Raw genomic sequence first — 21,313 nt, 5'->3', positions numbered from 1 at the left:
TACCTCTACAGCCTATAGCTACCACCTCAGACCAAGCCAGCATTTGTTCTCAACTAGATTACTGCACTAGCCTAACCATTCTCTGATTTCACCTTTGCCTCCATACTTCACCCTCAAGACATCACCTTAAAGACAAATGCATGTATTTTCAAGATTGCATTCTAGGCCATAAAACAGCCAAAGTAACTGACTGTTAGGGGATAAAAACCTATGACAGTCCAAATGATATAACCAAGCTAGCCAATTAAAGAAAGATTCAACTAGTGTTTAGTTTAGAATCATCATTAGACTTTTGAAAATCTCTTTTAAAAGAAGGGAAGAAATAATTAACATAGCTAATTCATTTTCTTCAGAAATCCCAATATGGCAAAATCAGAGAAAATGATTTAACCAAATTAAAGAAAACGATTTAACCCAAACTGTCAAATTTCCTATTAAATTCTCAATGTTTTCAAAGCCCACCTTTGATTTTTAAAAAGAAATTAAATAGCATGCTTTCACTGAGAAAACTTTTAAATTCTATACAATTCAAGCTAATTAAATATTTTATTGTGCATAATAAAAGTGGTGTTTTAAAAAAACACTTCCAGGCCCAGACATCTGCAAGAGTATGTGAGGAAGGGATTCCACTGGAGTATAATAAGCAATACTCGACTGAATGAAACCATAAACCCACCCCACTCTCTATAGTAAATTCTAATTCACCACAGGCTTGAAATTCCTGTAGCATCATTAAATGTGTATTTTAAAATATTACAAACATGCTTATGATGCATAGGAAGATGGAAAATTTAGACTGTAATGCACACCATATGTACTCCCAGCTTTTCTAATTTACAACCAGTTAAGAATCACAATATCCAAAGAAATTATTTTAAAGTAGTATATGACTCACTGATAAGTGATATTCTACTCAAATAAATAGGAAAATTTTCATTTTAATGTCACATTGAATTTTAGTACTTTTCAATCCAAGAAAAGAAATAAACTGAGACATGGTCATGAGTTCAGGATTATATATATTACAATTTGCCTTGTTATAATACATTTGTGGCTTTATGATAAAAATAACTCAGGGACATATGGAGTTCAAGCTAATTTGCATAACTGTCACAAGAAAAAAGCATTAAATGCATTTCTGAAATAAGTATTTTCATTTAATTTCAGAATCTCCAAACAGCACTAAACCTTGGCCTTGTTTAAAAAAAGTTTAGTTAAACACTAAGCTAGCTAAATAACCTTCTTGAAAGATTCAAACACAACTGATATAGAAAATGCTTTCCCTCTAATCTCAATTTTAGATAAATGGAAGAGGTGAGGGGGAAAAGGTAGACAATTTCTTTAGCAGCATATATGGCTAAATCCATCAACCACCTTAAACTAGAATGTCCATTATTGACCCCATTAAAAAGAACTGGGCAAATATCAAAAATTACCCACTTCATAAACCAAAAGACAACAATTTTAGGGTTACGGTAAGTAAAATATTTTTGAAACACTTCAAAAACTTTTAACATTACACTAGAGGAATCATCTCTTAATTATAAGAAAGAAAGGTATAACAAAGTAAAAGACATTTAAACTAAACTGATTTTCAATCCCCTTTGAACAAAAGAAATGAAAAATAATGGTTGATTAGCTAAGCTTTGTGCTCTAACCAAACTAATTACAGTGATTTTAAATGGCAACAGCCCATCTGACTGGGTAGCTCGACAGTTCTGAATATTTTTGCAATGATTTTTTTTTTTAAAACGCAAAGACATTAAAATGATCCGGTCATGCAATGTTCATCTTATGCATTCTGCATCTCTTTGCCAATCTTGTAGCTAAGGATCTTGTTCCAATCAATCTTAGTGCGTGTAACTGGCAACTGTCGACGTAAGGCTTTGAAAGTAGTGTCCGACATTGTCTGATAATTCTCACTGATGGCAGTCTATGAAAAATAGTAGTTAAAAGTTTAAAGAAATAAAAGGAACAGAACAATTTATAAAACACATAGATGTTTTAGAAAAACATTTAAGCAGCCTATTTCAATTTTTAAAAAAGTAAAAAAAAAAAAGTCAAATAAAAACCCCAATGTGGTTTTAAAAACTGTTTAAAAGCAGCTAAAAGAGGGCCACCTGGGTGGCTCAGTCAGTTAAGCGTCCAACTCTTGATCTTGGCTCAGGTCTGGATTTCACAGTAGTCATTTCAAGAGTCACGTGCTCTACTGACTTAGCCAGCCAGGCGCCCCTAAAAGAAAAAGTCTATAATCATTTTGAATAATTAAATTTAATGAAATGAAACTGCAAATTAGATTTAATATTTGTATATTCTCATTTTGGATCTAGTTTTCTATTTCACTCAGAACAATTTTATAAATTATTGTTTGCAAGGAGCAGAAATATGGCTAATCCACAAATTAAATATGTAAGTTCAAGAGTATAGTTTAAAAGCTGATAAAAAATGTAAAAAATATAAAGTGAAGATCTAAGCAGATTACACATAATCTAAATACTTTGAGAAATACTTCATAAATTAAAATTTCTAATTAAGAACAAAATAACCATTTAAAACCTTGGCATATTGTGACTAACACTCAGAAATTACAACTGGCTAAGAACTGTGTTTTAGCCACATTTTCATAAGTTTGCCACTGATTTAAAAACAACAAATAAAACAAAAAGGACTATGTTTTATTATAGTGAAACAAATGAAAAAAATTCAGGCTCATGACTGAAATTAAAATTTCAGTGCCATTATTTAAAGCAAATATAAATCATAATATTCTTGAAAAACATACCTGGTATTCATTTTCCGCAGCTTCTACAATCTTTATAAATTCTTTTGCTGTTTGCACCTCATTCTGAATGAAAAACAAAACCAAAAGTAAATAGTAATTTAAAACTACACTATTTTTTACGTTTTCCATTTTTTAAAATTTGAGTGTAACTGACACCCAGTTACCAGAGTTTCAGCTGTACACGGTGATTTAACGGGTTTGTGCACTGCGCGATGCTCTCAAGTGTAGCTGCCACCTGTCACCACGGGGCTGTTACAGCATCGACTGTGTTTCTTATTCTGTGCCTTTATTCCCACGACTCACTCATTCCTCAACTACAAGCCTGTATTTCCCACTCCACTTCACCATTTTGCCCTTCCCCCACCCCCACTCCCTCTGGCAACCATCAGTTTGTTCTCTATATTTATATCTACTTTTTGTTTACTCATTTTTTTTCCTGAATTCCACAGATGAGTGAAAGCATATGGTATTTGACTTTCTCCGTCGGACTTATTTCACTTGGCATTAATACCCTCTAGGTCCAACCATGTTGTGGCACATAGCACAATCTCATCTTTTTATGGCTGTGTAATATTCCACTGTGTGTGTATAACTGTATATACACAATTGTGTGTGTACATCCCCCCATCTTCCTTATCCATTCGTCTATTGGTGGATACTTAGGTTGCTTCCCTATCTTGTTTATTGTAAATAATGTTGCAATAAACATTCCTATATCTTTTTCAATCAGTGTTCTCATTCTCTTTGGGTAAATATCCAGCAGTGGAATTACTGAGTCATAGGGTATTTCTATTTTTAATATTCTGAGGAACTTCCATGCCATTTTCCACAGTGGCTACACTAGTTTGCATTCCTACGAACACTGCATGAGGGTTCCTTTTCCTCCACATCCTTGCCAACACTAATTATTTGTCTTTTTGATTTTAGCTGTCCTGACAGGTGAAAGGTGATATATCATTGTGGTATTGATTTGCATTTCCCTGATGGTTAGTGATGCTGAGCATCTCTTCATGTGTCTGTTGGCTATCTGTATGTCTTCCTTAAAAAAGATGTCTAATTCAGGTCCTCTGCCCATTTTTTAATCGGACTGTTTATTTTTTGGGTGTTGAGTTCTCTAAGCTTTGTTAAGATTTTATTTATTTGACACAGAGAGGGAGCAGAAATAGGGGGAGCGGCAGACAGACGGAGAGGGAGAAGCAGGCTCCCCATTGAGCAAGGAGCCCAATGTGGGACTCGATTCCAGAACCCTGGGATCATGACCTGAACTGAAGGCAGAGGCTTAACTGAGCCACCCAGTAGGTGGTTCAGTTCTAAGTTCTTTATATATTTTGGATATTAACTCCTAATCAAATATATCATTTGCAAATATCTTCTGCCATTCAATAGGCTGCCTTTTTGTTTTGTTGATGGTATCCTTCACTGAAGTACAAAAGCTTTTTTTTTTTTTTGTACAAAAGCTTTTTATCTGATGTAGTTCCAATAGTTTATTTTTGCCTTAGGAGACATACTTTGAAAAATGTTCCTAATGCCAAGGTCAAAAAAATTACTGTGTTCTCTTCTAGGATTTTTATGGTTTCAGGCTTCACATTTAGGTCTTTAATCCATTGTGAGTCTACTTTTGTGGACACCACTATTATTTTTAAATAGGTGTGTCAATATATGTGTAGGTAATGCTTTACTATAGTTTAATAAACAACACAAATAGAAATTATGACAAAGTGAAAATATTGTAAGATCAGTTATTCTAAGTCCAAGGAGAACTATGCAAAAATATTTTGAAAGTCTACAGAATGAGCCTGGTTTCACTGTTTAAGGAAAGCGAAGTCTTAATAATACATATTAAAGAAAAACTCAATAGTAACACTTAACATGAATTCGACAATCTGTTTACAGGTAAGAAATTAGTCATAAATTTCTAATTAATGACTGTATCTAAATATTATTAAATATGTACTCAACAGTATTTACCACAATAATACATTTTAAAAACATTAGGAAAAGCTTATTTTATTATTTAAGATTTTATTTATTTATTTGACAGAGAGAGATATAGCAAGAGAGGGAACACAAGCAGGGGGAATGGGAGAGGGAGAAGCAGGCTTCCAGCCAAGCAGGGAACCCGATGTGGGGCTCAATCCCAGGACCCTGGGATCATGACCTGAGCCGAAGGCAGACGCTTAATGACTGATTCACCCAGGCACCCCGGAAAAGCTTATTTTACAGTTTAAGGTGAATTTACTGTAGTGTTTAAATATTTTCTGGAAAAATTTTAACATTCCAATATATGGGTTTCTTTGCTTTTTTCCTAACAGTAAAAAAGTTACCAGAAATTTAGACTTTTTCATAAAAGTGTTAATGTAAAATTCTCTAGTATCTTTACTAGAGTATACTTTATAGGTTTTATATATTTACACATACGTATTTATATTTCTATAACGTGCATTTTTTTTCTGTCCAAAAACATTTAAAAAAAAAGAAAGAGAAAACCTGTAAAATAAAGTAAAAGATTCATTTCTAAAAAGCAGCACAAAAGGTATATTGGTCAAGTTTAATTACTATGACCACCTCTCAACAACTCCGTAGTCTGTAATTTTGTAGACAACTGTCTTTTAGAAAGAATCTCTGCTCAGTGTCAAACTAAAAAAGATAAGTTATGCAAATAATGTTACATGTATGCACATGATACAGAACAATACCAAACACAGTGTCTCATGGAAAACCAGACATTAGTTTCTTTTACTGGCAAATTTTGCAAGTAGAGTACCATTTAGCACAAAGGCACAAATCACCTAAGTGCTAGTAAAACATTTTCTTAAATACCAGCTTTCTTCTCTTCCCAGGTAGCATCTGGCCTTATACATTCACACGTTTCTTAATGTTAAATCAAATCGTTTCTTAAGTTAAAAATTAACTCTTCTTTATACTTGTAGGTTAGCTAATTTTGTATATTAGCAGTTGATGTTTATAATATATTGGCACTTTTAGGTATACAACACAAATGTTTATGGGGAAATATAAAATGTGACTATTAATGTTCTATTATTAATATGACTGGGGCAAAAAAAAAAAAATCCCACAAAGAAATAGCTGCACGTGTACTGGAAAGAATGTGTGAGAGAACTATGTGGGGAAATAAAACCAAGTTCAAAGTTTCTTGAATTTGAAAGCTAAACTTCAGGAAAACTTCATTAAATCATAACCCAGATAGAGGGGGAAAATATAGTACAGTTTAAAAGTTGAGTACAGAATCATAGACCTAAATTTAAGAGCTAAAACTATAAAATTCTTAGAAAAAAACCATAGAGTAAATCTTCATGACCTTGGGTTAGGCAATGGTTTCTATTAATATACCAAAAGCACAAGTAACGACACAAAAAAATAAATTGGACTACATCCAAACTAAAATTTCTTGTTCTGCAAATGATACAATCAAGAAAGTCAAACAACACATAGAATGGGAGAAAGTATTTGCAAATACTATATCCGATACAGAACTTGTAGTCAAAATATATAAGCAACAATTACAACTCAACAATAAAAACACTAATAACCAATTAAGAAATAGACAAAGGATCTGAATAGACATTTTTTGGAAGAAGATCTACAAATAACCAATAATACATGAAAAGATGCTCAACATCATTATCCACCAGGAAAATGTAAATAAAAACCACAAAAAGATACCTCTTTATACCCAGCAGGATGGCTATAATAAAAGACAGCCATAAGTTTTGATGAAGACATGGAAAAACTGGAGCCCTTGTAGACAACTGATGGAACTGTAAAATGGTACAGCCTCTTTGGAAACAGTCTGGCAGAAGTTCTTCAAAAGGTCAAATACAGAACTACATACAACTCAGCAATTCCACTGCCACCAAAGAAAAATGAAAACAAATGTCTACACAAAAAATAGTACACGAGTGGTGCTTGGGTGGCTGAGTCATTAAGCATCTGCCTTCGGCTCAGGTCATGATCCCAGGGTCCTGGGATCAAGCCCCGCATCGGGCTCCCTGCTCAGTGGGAAGCCGGCTTCTCCCTCTCCCATTCCTTCTGCTTGTGTTCCCTCTCTCGCTGTGTCTCTCTCTCTCTCAAATAAATAAAATCTTAAAAAAAATAAAATAGTACACAACAGTTCACAGCAGCAAAAAGTAAAAAACAACACGAATGTCAATCCAACTGATAAATGGATAAATGCAATGTGGTATATGGAATATTATTTCAGAATAAAAAGGAGTGAAGTACTGATACATGCTCCAACATGGATAAACATTAAAAACATTATGCTAAGTGAAAAAAGTCTCAAAAGACCATATATTATAGGATTCTATTTATATGAAATGTCCAGAATAAGCAAATCCATAGAGTTAAAAGGTAAATTCATGGTTGCCTAGGGCTGAGGAGGGTTTTGGGGAAGGACTGGTTGGGGAGACGGTTGGGGAGTGACTGCTAATGGGTACAGGGTTTCTGGAAGACAAAAACATTCAAAATTAGATTGTGGTGACTGTACAGTCTTGTGAATATACTAAAAAACATGGAATTTGATACTTTAAATGGGTTAACAGTATGTGAATTATACCAATAAAGCTGCTAAAAAAAAGTTACGTACAGACTTCCAGTTAACTTACCATCTTTAACCTATTTCAAAACACTTTAATCTGAAGCAGAAATATTACTTAAAATGTTAGTTCCAAAACTGTTCTGGCTTTATAGAAGTATTAGGTTGTTGAAAATTTTGAAATTAATTACTTACAGACACTGTTAGGGAATCTTGTATATCTTTATGACTCACTAACTGAACATTACCATCTTCATAATAATGAACCTATTAGAAAAAGAAATTACAGAAACCACACATTACAGGAATCATCAATATCTTCACAGTTTCAACAATCACATCAGTGCAAATGACTACCAATTTTAGCTCTAAACCTAGACTTCTCTGCTGAGCTCCTGACCTTTCAAACTCCAGCATAGTGAGAAGACTAATTTGTTGTTCCTGTAATTACTCAGGCAAGCCCTCCACTGACCTGATTCTGGACATTTCTACGTAATAGATATTCTACTGATATCTAAACTCAATATTTCCAAAACTGAGCTCATCATAATCCCCCCCAAATATCGTTCCTCTTTTGTGCATTTCCACCAATCATTTAATTTCTCAAATTCAGATACGAATTTATTCAATAAACATTAGCTGAGTGATTACATGCCTGCTACTACAGAAAGTTCTAGGGATGCACAGCTTTTAAAAGAGTCCCTCGCCTTATTTTTCAATACAACATAGTAAGAAATATGTACAAAGCACTCAGAGAGTGTCGGGACACTGAGAGTCTTTAGACTCTCTGAGAATTAAAAAACGATTTCGGAAAAGAGGCAACAATACTTGGGTTTAGCAATATAAGTATTATGACAACAATTAAATAAGGGAAGATAAGGCAACTGAGCTTAGAGAACAGCATACTGTAGAAAGGCTTGGAGGTACTTATGGCTGAAATGTGTATGAGACTGGGGAGGGAAAAGAGTGGCTGGAGAAAGAGGTAAATATAAGTCAACTTTGGGCCTTGTGTACCATGTAAATATGTCTGGACTATCTAGTAAGTGAGAGTGGTCTTAAGTAAAAAAGTAACATATCCAGATTTAAATTTTTAAAAATCATCTTTGATATGGGTAAAATGGTTAGAACAGAGCCAGACACGAAGTGCTTGATGAATGATGACCATTACTATTGACATTATTCTTTCCTTCAGTTGGGTCTTAGCAGCTTTCACCTGGATAATTTCTAAAATGGTGCCTCTGTTGAGCCAAAGCTTGTTGAGAGCTGGGATTGTCTGTTTGTTGAGAGCTAGGATTATCTGACAGTTCTGTCTTCATCACTTAGCGTGATGCCTAGCATATAATTGTTATATAGTATGTTGACTTTCTGGACCCTTTGCCATCCCACAATCTATTTTTCACGTTGCCTTCATCACGACTAATCTTCAAACATTCATATGAGCTTTGTATTGCTGTTTTCTTTTTTAGATTCATGAGGAAACAAGCAAAAATAGCTAGTATTAAATGACTTCCTATTGTCATACAAATAACAGACAGAGCTGGATTCAAACTCAGGCAGCCTGCTTTCAAAACCCATGCTCTTAGCCTCTATTCTCTAGCCCCTAATGGACAGTCATAACAAACATAAAAGCAATAGGATAAAGACCAGGAATGTATAGTGGAGTCAGATGATAGAGCAGCAGTATCTGATTGATCTTTATTCCTTCATGGTTTTTAGCAAAATACCTTTCATGATAGTTAATGAAATAAACTGAATAAATAAGTAAACCAAGAGAAAAAAGATTGGTCAGTCTTTTCCTTTAACTTGTTTAGTAATATTTATATTCAAATACTTGGTCTTATTTATCAAATGTTCTATATAAACATTTGAGTTTACATTAAATGAGTCAAAGAATTCAATTATGGTGGGCTTCTTGTAAGAAACCAAATGCGAGTACAGAACATACTTAAAGGATAAATGTCATATCTACATATATTAAAATACACACATAATAATATATATTTATACACCTATATACACATACATATATTAATATTATACCTCACCCAATTCCACCCAATTCGGGAGACAGAACAGTACAACTCAAACTCAGAGGATGCTTGGATGAACAAATCGTCTGAAGAGCAGACCAAATGGTAGCATCTAATTTTAGCTATGTTTTTAGAATCTGTAAGCTATCCTTGCATATTTTTGATGACTAGGGAATGAAGTACAAGGTTATTTGAAAGATGAAAGATGAAATCAACACTACTTGTTTTTCCCAATACCTCAAAACAAAGATCTAGAAATGGTTACTGTGTACTGAGAAAAAGTAAATTTATGAATTAGTTGTTTCTCTGTTCGTAATCATCTAGAGATCAGTAAACAAATTCTTTTTGTTTCATACCTGAATTTTCAAGATGCCAACCACCTGAGTGGTTGAAGGGGTGATTGTAAACTTCCACTCTGACCTCCAACGACCATTCCTTAAAAATAAAAACAGCAGCTGTAAATAAGGTAGGGAAAATAATTTGAATAAATTTTAAGTTCCAGATTTAAATTTAATGCTACTGTATGAAAGTGTGGGGGATGGATGCTGGATATTCATTTTTTAATCACTGAAATATTTATGTATGTATGTATTTATTTAAAGATTTTATTTATTTATTTGACAGAAAGAGACACAGTGAGAGAGGGAACACAAGAAGGGGAAGTGGGAGAGGGAGAAGCAGGCTTTCCGGTAAGCAGGGAGCCCGATGGAGGCCTTGATGCGCGGCTCGATCCCAGCACCCTGGGATCATGACCTGAGCCAAAGGCAGACGCTCAACAACTGAGCCACCCAGGTGCCCCTAATTACTGAAATATTTAAAAGAATCAAAGGGTTAAGTTCAGTAATGAACTACATTTAATCTTCATCCTATTAATAAGCAAGGACCTATACAATGGATGCAACTAAAGAATTCTAAAGCTAAGGCTTAAAATACAGTTCAAAACTAAATTATGTAAGCTACTTTTGGAAAAAAATTTTATTTTTATTTTTTTTTTTTTATTTATTTTTTAACAGAGAGAGAGACAGCAAGAGAGGGAACACAAGCAGGGAGCGTGGGAGAGGGAGAAGCAGGCTTCCCGCCGAGCAGGGAGCCCAACGTGGGACTCGATCCCAGGACCCTGGGATCATGACCTGAGCCGAAGGCAGATGCTTAACGACTGAGCCACCCAGGCGCCCTTGGAAAAAAATTTTAAACTACTTCTTCACAACTGACTATTTATGCTTTAATTAAGAATAAATTGAATAAATAGGTGAAGGGGAATGGGAGATACAGGATTCCAGTTATGGAATTAATCAGATGATAAAAGGATAAAAATAGGGAATATAGTTAAAAGTACTGTAATAACGTTGTATGGTGACAGATGGCAGCTATACCTGTGATGAGCACAGCATAACTACAAACTTACCAAATCATTATATAATACACCTGAAACTAATGTAACATTGTGTTCAGTATAAGTCAATAAAAAAAAGAATAAACTGAACAAATGTTCAGATTACCAAAGGCTTTCACAAATACCATCAATGCAGTCTGACATCCACTGAATAATACAAGGTACCAAATAACTTTAAAAAGAATGGGTAGTGGGGCACCTGGGTGGCTCAGTCATTAAGCATCTGCCTTCAGCTCGGGTCATGATCCCAGGGTCCTGGGATCGAGTCCCGCATCAGGCTCTCTGCTCCGCGGGAAGCCTGCTTCTCCCTCCCTCTCCCACTCCCCCGCCTGTGTCCCCTCTCTCTGTCAAATAAATAAAATCTTAAAAAAAAATAAAAAGAATGGGTAGTAATACAGTATTTTAAAGGTTTTGATATCTGGAAAGAGAATATATATATATATAAAGTCTTATATAAGGAGTTATAAGTGTCAGAATTTTTTTTCTTTTCCAGTTTTAGGATTAAATTTCCACATAAAAGGTACCTCCCTCCTCTCACTTCTCAAAATTACAAACTAATACATATGAATGGTAGGAAATTGTGACATTACAAACAAGCAACCAGTATGTTGTTATTCATTTCTGTCTCCCAGATAATGAATTTTATCTTTTTTGGCCTTTTCATGGCAACTTTCCTTCTACCTCTATTGGCTCTTTGTAGGCTAAACACATATTCTGAAAGGCAAGTTTAGACCTGTTAGGTTTTTGTGAACAATAGCATATGATTCTGAAAAAGTCAGAGTTATCGGATCACTATACTGGCTTTGCTATAAAATTACTTCTGGGTTCCTTATAATATTCTTGCAATCTACCCAACCATGAAAATCTACAGAATGCAAGTACTCTCATACCTAAAGTTAACACTTGACATTTGAAAAGTACTACCATTAGAACAATGTATATGATCTACAGAATAAAGGAGAATTTTATACCATGCCTTGATTTTGAGTGACATTCAAAATTATCCGTAAGTAGCTCACTCAGTTGGACAAAGAACCTAGGTCTATTTATTTTTATTTCATGATTCCGAAAGAAGTTATTCCTTTTATTTAGGTATTAGTATTGAGTACTAGTAAATTCTAAGCATATACATTTCAGATTTATTATGACAATATGCATATATAAACACTGATTACAAAAAGAAAAAAGGAATTCCAAATCTAGTACTGGTACCAATTTAAGAACTATTTCAAAAAATCCTTCCAGGGCGCCTGGGTGGCTCAGTTGGTTAAGCGACTGCCTTCGGCTCAGGTCATGATCCTGGAGTCCCTGGATCGAGTCCCGCATCGGGCTCCCTGCTCAGCGGGGAGTCTGCTTCTCCCTCTGACCCTCCCCCCATCTCATGTGCTTTCTCTCTCATTCTGTCTCTCAAATAAATAAATAAAATCTTTAAAAAAAAAAAAAAATCCTTCCAAAGGCATTATTACTATATAGTTACGGTAAATGATGCTGAGTCATACTATTTTATCAATGGAGTACACAAGTCAAGATGTCCTAGCCTTTATGTATGTTCTTCCCTTCTCTTCTATTAACACTGTAATTACAAATGTGTATTTATTCAACAAACATTTATTAAGCCTCCAATATGGCCAGACATTAGGGAAAGAGTAGAGACCAAAAACGTCCATGACTAATATCTTTTGATTTTTATTCTATCTGTATTTTTAGGTGAACTGAAGTCTATTTCCTTTGTAGCAAAATACTTAGATTTTACTGAGATTATTGTAGTATGTTATGTCTAGCACTTTGAATGTCATTTAGAATTTATCTTTTCTAAAAAGTGGAAGTCACTTTTAACTTCCATGATATAATGTTCATTGTGGTAGTTTTGGAGAAAAATTCAGATATGTGAAGCAAATTAGTGAGAATAGAGAACTCAAAAACAAACATCTTCATTTTACACAGGCTAAAGCTCAAATAAATTCTATTTTTGAAAACTAGTAAATTCACTGTAACATCTCCAATATATATTAAAGTAAAACTTAGCAACATGAATTTTCCTTTAATACAGTCTCAACAAGACTGATTTTATGATACATATCTTGGCACAAATTGCATAAATTAATAAATTTCTTTCTTTAGGATATTGGTAGCTTACTGCTACAAGTTTTTATGCCTAATATGGAGAAACTACACTTTTATTAAGTCCATAAAAGTAACTTTATATACCAGAATCTTTAGGGAACTGCAGCTTGTCATTAAGGCATATGTTTACATATGGAATTGATTTTCCTTCAGTGATAATGGATCTGCATTTCTCCAAGTGTTCTTGGTTAACCTTGTAACCTTGCATTTATTTCTAAGATGGTTAAATAGTGGAGCAATCTTGGGCCATGAACCAAATTAGTCCACAGGGGTTACTGATACCTCTTACTTTAGCCTCCAGAGCACAACCAACCAACTTGGCTAAACAAGTCAAATATTATGACTATACTTACTCTGATGATCTTAGCATGTATTAACAAAAAAAGAGGATAAAGGTAAAGATTTCATGCAATTCTGAATTTATAGTCTTGTAGACCCTCAGAATTTTATAAAGGAGATGTCTCAGAAATAGTCTTGTCTAAAAATACAAAGACTCAGCAACTTGTCAAAGGTCCAAGATTAATAGGGAAAGTTAGTGCTTTAGGGGACTGGACTTTTATAAGGAATAATCAATAAATTTGATTACAAAATTCTAATTTAATTAAAATGAAATGATGATTGTAATCTGCCTCACTGTATAAAATATGTCATTACTTCCTTACATTGGCCAACCAAGCACAGAGCAATCCACATGAAAACATCTACTTCAGAGCCCCCAAAGTTCACCAGAAAAATCGTTCTTTCCCTTTATACTTACCTCTGTCCTCCTCTCCCATATTAAGTCTCATTCAGGAACAACCCCTTCTCAGAATGAGCATAAGGGCCTGCCAACTGGTCTGCTCACAGGTACAAATGTTCCCTTAGGATGCTGCTTCCAAGTCTCTAAAAACGCTCGATACAATCCCACGCTCTTATTCACTGAGTGTCAATGGATTTACCACTATCTTTAAATAATTATGCTGATTATGAAGCAAATACCTTTCTTATATCAAAAGGCTGAAGTTTTATGTTTAGACTGCACTTAGTTATACACAAACAGGTACAGGTCCAACCAATAAAGCAAGGACTACAAAGGATGTAAATGTCAACATTCCCCGAAATACAAAATTTTAACTTACCAAAAGTTTTTTGCTTGGAACTGATGGCTTTCTATGCATGCAATAATGGTTTGCTGTCCATCTATTTTTTTACCATATACCTTAATGGCAAAGAAAATAAAGAGAAGAGTGAATTCAGAGCCACAGAACAGTCAGCTTTAAACACCTGCACCAAAAAAAAAAAATGTATACCACTTTGGTAGGAACATATAAAAGAATAGAGAGTAGGTCATCATTCTAACATAGTAGCTAGAAAAACAAGTACTCAACCATGTACACCTATAATCACAAATTCTTAGTGAATCATAAAAAAGCACAAAATTTATAAAGTAAAACTCATTATTATACTCTAAAAATATTCACAAGCATCCTAGACATACCATACTTTTCATTCCAAATACCGGTATCACAAGAAATGTAGACAATTCATTTTAAACATGTAGATACCAATCTGGCTGTTTCCACACAAATAAAAACTGGACCTACACTGTGATTATCATCTTTGTTTCCTTCACAATCTTAGAGATTGTCATTTCTTCAGTCATTTTACAAAGTATTAGTACAGAGGTGAGAAAATTAACTTACTTTTAACCAAGAAAGGTCATTAAGAGAATGCCTGTGATGGTATGATGATGTTATTTCACCTCTTGTTTATTGCTTCAAAAGTCATGGATAATTTGTACCTTTCAATACTCCAGGAGCAAATAAGGACTAACACAACCTATCTATTCTTGAGTTATTCTTCCAAAATAATCCTAATCAACAAGGTTATAATTCAAGGAATTTGTAAAGTATTTTAAGTTATGCTGTAATTTTTCCTCAAGTAATTACTGAGAGCTAGATACTTAAGAGGATCGTATGAATTTTTGTCCTAACCAGAAAACTACTGAGAGTGAAATGGGATGCTACTGGTAATATTAATAATTATGTTGGGACAGCAAATATAAACAGGATATATGGTAACCTTAGGTTCCAGAGGTAGGCAGAGGCCAGGTCCAGAAGGTTGTGAAAGCCATGTTCAGAACCCTGCACTCTATTCTAAGTGTAATAGAAAAATCTTTGAATGATTTCCAGCATGGTATTTTCATGATCTGATCTGTATTTCAAAAGATCTCCCTGACTATGGAGAAGATCATAGAAACGCAAACAAACTGGGGGCGGGGGCGCCTGAAAAGCCTACCTGGGTACAAACAATCTTATGAAGAAGAGAAAAAAAGCACTCCTAATCTCTGCCATATTTCATACTGAAAATATAAAAAACAGGTTAAAACTATGAAAGAACATTAAAGGGCGCCTGGGTGGCTCAGTTGGTTAAGTGACTGCCTTCGGCTCAGGTCATGATCCTGGAGTCCCTGGATCGAGTCCCGCATCGGGCTCCATGCTCGGCAGGGAGTCTGCTTCTCCCTCTGACCCTCCCCACATCTCATGTGCTTTCTCTCTCATTCTCTCTCTCAAATAAATAAATAAAATCTTTAAAAAATAAAAATAAAAATAAAATAAAAAAAATAAAAAAAAAGAACATTAAAAAAGAGACTTGATTATAAAACAGGAAGGACAGGATTTCACTTCCAAATAATTTAATTTGTTCTAAGATCTTGAAAGGAAGTGTGATCTAAACTTACTGAGATGAGTTATTAACATGAGATTAAAGAATCTTATAGCATCAGGCTCTAATCAATGTATGGAAAATTCCTACTTGGATTTAATTCAAGGTACAACCATTTTTCCATTTTGGGCAAGCATAATATATTATTTAGAGTTTCTCAAAAAACTTTTTTTTTTTTTTAAAGATTTTATTTATTTATTTGACAGAGAGAGACACAGCAAGAGAGGGAACACAAGCAGGAGGAATGGGAGAGGGAGAAGCAGGCCCCCCGCCGAGCAGGGAGCCCTATGCGGGGCTCGATCCCAGGACCCTGGGATCACGACCTGAGCCAAAGGCAGACGCTTAACGACTGAGCCACCCAGGCGCACCATCAAAAAAACATTCTTAGAAATATTTACTTAAAGAAAAAAAAAAACGGCAAGTTATAAAATGTCAGTTCTGTAAGTTACAGATTTCAGATCATAAAAACAGTCATATTTACATACAACAAAAGAAAAATATGCATATTGATTACTTACAGTGCAGACCCCATTTGGATAATGTTCTTTTACATAAGCTCGGAGAGCAGTTTCTACTGAAGTTCTCCATGATTCGACTGCATTTTCTGCTTCATATGGTCTTGGATCAGTTGCTTCCTTTCTTAAGTGATCAAATTTGAAACAGATTCTGTTTTTGGGATCCAAAAACTTTCCATTCCCCAAGTCGCCATGTTCTGTTATCAATACCTTCAATGGTGTGATGAATTTTGGGGAAAAAAAAAAAAGTATTTAAAATAGCATTTAAGTACTGATATATATTAATATACATTCACTTAAGTTTTGTCCTTAACACTGTAAAATAATTCTACTTCAAGCAATTGGTTTAACTATTTGGCACAACTATAATAATTCAAATGAGGGTACTCTCGTTCAGCTAAGATCAGCGGATCTGATTTTCTCCCAATATAACTTCTGGCTACCTGGTGAAAAGAATGCATTTTCTAATACATTGCTGGAATTTTTGTTTTTTTTTTTTTTTACAGCTATAAACAGTTTACTATTTCCATTATCAGTTTCCAGTTCTCGAAACTAAGGAACTGGTAATAACCTTCAATGAGAATGGTTACAATAATAGCTTTTACAAGAACAGCTTTAACCTAGAGAGATTACTCTTCAGCGTGTCCTATATTGTTCCTGGGCCCACAATCTCATCTACTGTGAAGGGTCTGCTTGTTTTTATAATCTATTCATTACCAGTTGTTTTCAACTGACTTTCAAATTTTTAAACATGTAATTTATTTTTTGTATACATTTAAGTTGTACATGCATAAATGTGACAGTCTGTGCTTTATTTCAAAATTTCCCCTCTTGTTCTTCCCTTGCAACTCTCCTAATCTTTGACTCCTTACCTATGTCAGAACCTCCCCCACCCTCTGATATAAATCATGTACACAGAGGATATATCCTTCTCAATTTTTTTCAGCCATACAATCCCACATAGATAAATAGAAACACATCTATGTATACATATACACGCATACAGGGTTTTTTTTGGTCACTGCTTTACCAGAACGGAATGAAAATGCAAACGTACACATATTTTTCTGCATCTGGCTTTTTTCAGTATCAACGCCTTACAGAAATCCTTCAAAGTCAACTGGTAAACCTCTCACCATTCTTTTTAATGGCTGTATAATATCCCATAATGTGGATATAACTTAATTTATTCTGTCATTCCTCTATTGATGGACCATCTCTTTTATTTCCAGGTTGTTTTCTTTTTGGGGGGAGGAATGAGTACATTAAAAATGTTAAAATAAGTACTTCTGTACACGTATTTTAACATGCTAATGTTTTTATTTCCATTAGATGCTTCCATTTCTCTTATATTCCCAGCAGTGGGGACAGTAGGTAAAGGGATCTGTATGTTTTTAATTTTTAATATATTTCCAAAAAAATGGCTGTGACAACCCGCATTTTTATGAACAGTATATAAAGATATATTCCTCTTACATTACACCCATCAATAGGGATACGATCCTTTTTTCAGTCTGATGGGTATAAAATATCTCATTACTTTAATTACATTTCTCTGACTACTGACAGATTTAAATCTTTTTGTGTGTGGGCCATTTGTTTTTCTGTGAGCAAATATTCTTTAATATTTTTCATTTGTGTTTATTTTCTTATTAATTTATAAGAGTCCTTTGCTTAAGGTATCTGTTTTATGGTTAAAATAATTATTACGTAGCAAAATGTCCATCTTTTCTTCTATAGTTTCTGGGTTTCCAGACTTGCTTAAGATGGTCTCCCTGCCCTATTATTGTACATATAGACTCTTTTAAAATTTACACATTTTTAATCCACCTGAAATTTATTTCTATGTTGAATGAGACAGAGGTTCAAATTAACCTTAACAGAAACCAGTTGTGCCGCCAATCTTTTATGTCTATCTAAATTATAATCTTCTCACGCATAAAAATTTTCATATATTTTGGGACTAAATTCTGGTTCTATATGCTGCTGTACTGATCTCTTTGTCTACTTTATACAAAACCATCCTGATTTGACTTTACATTGGTTGTAAAGCCTGTTCTGCTAACCAGTAAAGGAATTCTCTTACCCATTCTTACTGTTAATTTTACTTTTGCCTAAACTTCATGAACATTTGACCAATTACAAAAACTATTAGGATTCTAATCAAATTGCAATAAATTTTTATTTTAGTTTTTAAATAATTTAACTTTTTTCAAAATGGAATGTGGCGTTGCCTTTCCATTGTTCATATCCTGTTTTGTGTTTTGTTTTTTTTTAAAGATTTTATTTATTTATTTGACAGAGAGAGACAGTGAGAGCAGGAACACAAGCAGGGGGAGTGGGAGAGGGAGAAGCAGGCTTCCCGCGGAGCAGGGAGCCCGATGTGGGACGATCCCAGGACCCTGGGATCATGACCTGAGCCGAAGGAAGACGCTTAACGACTGAGCCACCCAGGCGCCCTCCTGTTTTGTGTTTTAAGAAGACAACCACTATTGTCTTCACAATCCTTTGTCTTTCTTGTTAAGGTTATTCCTAGCTTAACACATAGTTTTACCAAATAAAATGGAATTCCTCCCCCTCCAACCATTTCTAGTATAAAGTACTTAGTTGGTGCAATAGAGGACAGCTAATGAGTTTTGTATACTTACCTTAAATTCAGCCATCTCACAAAATTGTTTTAAGTCTCACAAAATTATTTGGGAGGTTGATTATATAAATCATGTAACCTAAGAGTTTTCTTTACTTTTACAAAGCTTTAAAAGTTCTCATTCTCTTATTTGCTATACTGCTATTAGGTTAGATAATAATAAGCAGACAAACCTGGCAAATTTCTATTTTAACTACAATTATTTTAGTGTTTGTAGTCTATGATATTTACTGTGATTTAAGAGGTCTTCTTCTACCCCTAGATTACTCAGGGTTTTTGTAATAAGGACTAGCTGCTGGATTTTTCAAATTCCTTTTCACTGTCTATTGATGCATCATAAAGTTCTTCTGATTTGTTGATTAATAGATAAGACCAGTATACTGCCTTACATGAAATCACTCATGCATTCTTGTAATAGATTCTATTTAGTCTTGATTTGTCATTCTTTTGATATATTCCAGGATGCTATTTGTTAATATCTATCTAAAGTTTAAAAAAAAAAGTTTTTAAATCTATGGTCATATGTGAGATTAGTTTGATTTTGTTTTATCTTTATTAGGTTTAAGTATTAATATTATGCTAGGTTCATAAATGAGTCTGGGAGCTATCTGACAAATATTCTTTTAGGGATGTATTTTAAGAAAATAATGGTCAATGTGCCCAGAGGTACAAAGATTTACAATACAGCTTTGTTTTTGTTTTTAAAGATTTTATTTATTTGAGAGAAAGAGAATGAGAGATAGAGAGCACGAGAGGGAAGAGGGTCAGAGGGAGAAGCAGACTCCCTGCTGAGCAGGGAGCCTGATGTGGGACTCGATCCCAGGACTCCAGGATCATGACCTGAGCCGAAGGCAGTCGCTCAACCAACAGAGCCACCCAGGCACCCAATACAGCTTTGTTTATAGTTAAAGAAAAAGAAAGACAAAAAAACAACCCAAAAATCTCCCAAGAAAATAAATATAGGAGATTCATAAAATGAAACATTATATAGCTTCATATATATGTGTGTACACATACACACACACATGCCTATATATATAAAAGCTTGTTTTCTCTGAAGTTACAAGTCATCTTCTATCTAGGCTCTGTTTTCCCCCTGTAAATACAGGACTACATATTACATAATGAATAATGCCAAATGCAAGCTTTGAGATAACTAGCCACTAAGAATTTATTGTTACAACTCTCTCATCTTCCACCTAACAGTTCCTTCTTCATACTGTTTTATATTAAGTTGTGCTTCACACAAGCACAATATGAATATAATCACTGTTCGATTATTAACTCTAAACACCAAAAAACCCCAACCCTCCCCCAAAAAAACACCAAAATTAGTGACCTTTGGTGGCTTTTCTTAGCAATTCTAACTTTCACTTTGGAAAGAAAAGATTTAATAATTACTAAATGCTAAGTTACTCACATGAAGAACTGTAGAATTCCAGAGCAACCAAAATATGATATAAATCTTACTAATATATATTCTAGATTTTGGATTAATATAGGATTGATTTTTTTTCCTATAAAAAACAAGAAAGATTTAAAGCAATTATTTTCTAAAATCTTAAAAGAATTACATTTGAATACTTCTAAAAGGGATTTTCTGCTAGTTAGTATTATTGGTCTCAACAAAAAAACCCAAATTTTCAATTATTTTGCCCATAAGAGGCCATGATTAAAATGAACACTGTATCTTTAAACATACCACTTCAAAGTTCTTGCAGAATATATTAACCATTATAATTGAAACAAAGAAAAGTCAGATCCCGTGTTCATATGCAACATACCTGATCGTCATAACCTTCAATTTTTACTGGAGTAAACTGGTCCAAGTTATACTGTGCAAATGCACTAAAAAAGAAAAAGGCCCGTCATTAAAGGTTAGCCATCTGTAAGATACATATCTAATTACTCAAGTATATACTGAGTATACAACATACCAGGAAAAAGAGTAGGTGCTATGAGAGATGTGAAGAGTAATCAGACTATGATCAGAGGACTTACAGTTGGGTCGGAGAGATAGTAGATAAATATAACCATAACATGAAGTAGAAAGTACTATAAAACAATGACCAATAAAGAAAGTTATCAAGGAGACTACACATTTTAAAAAATAGTAAGAAGAGCTTTAGGGGTGATTTCTTTAGAAATCTGACACTGAGAAATGGCCCTGAAATAATGAGTAGGCGCTCCTGCAGAAACTGGAGGGATGGGAAGAAGAGAGTATTTCAAATAGAGGGACCAGGATAAACGAAACACATGAGAAGATGGGTTAGGTCCACATCACAGAAAGCATCAAGCTCAATGCCTGACACATAGCATGTGTGCAATTGTATTTACTGAATTAAAATGAAAGGCCCTGATTGATAGAATAATTACTTCATTTGGGAGGCAGAGCAGAATCACTGAAGCTGAGAAAGAACCTAACTACCTCTAAAGAAGATTAATTTGGCAGCAGTGTGTATGACAACTGGACAGCGGAGCAACTAGAGCCAAGGAGGGAAAAAAGGCAGTTAGGTTATTAGGCAAATGTCCATATTAGAACTAAAGAGTCTAAACTAAGAAAT

The 21,313-nt window shown here is 34.2% G+C and overlaps 1 protein-coding gene across 1 annotated transcript in view; it reads right to left on the bottom strand.

Annotated features, from left to right (window-relative positions):
- Positions 1–920: 920 nt before the first annotated feature.
- CAPZA2 (capping actin protein of muscle Z-line subunit alpha 2) overlaps positions 921–21,313 on the bottom strand; it is a 63,731-nt gene continuing 43,338 nt past the window's right edge. Inside the window, exons 4-10 of the mRNA XM_027573648.2 lie at positions 20,534–20,597; positions 16,106–16,312; positions 14,003–14,082; positions 9,724–9,802; positions 7,533–7,604; positions 2,783–2,845; positions 921–1,933 (exon numbers count right to left, since the gene is read on the bottom strand). Coding sequence (XP_027429449.1) covers positions 1,793–1,933; positions 2,783–2,845; positions 7,533–7,604; positions 9,724–9,802; positions 14,003–14,082; positions 16,106–16,312; positions 20,534–20,597 — 706 coding nt within the window. The 3' untranslated portion in view covers positions 921–1,792. The remainder of the gene's footprint in view (positions 1,934–2,782; positions 2,846–7,532; positions 7,605–9,723; positions 9,803–14,002; positions 14,083–16,105; positions 16,313–20,533; positions 20,598–21,313) is intronic.

Source organism: Zalophus californianus, chromosome 12 (genome assembly GCF_009762305.2).
Source record: "Zalophus californianus isolate mZalCal1 chromosome 12, mZalCal1.pri.v2, whole genome shotgun sequence".
Taxonomy (NCBI): domain Eukaryota; kingdom Metazoa; phylum Chordata; class Mammalia; order Carnivora; family Otariidae; genus Zalophus; species Zalophus californianus.
Note: the sequence above shows the minus strand (reverse complement) of the source record. Positions and strands in the feature narration are given on the sequence as shown.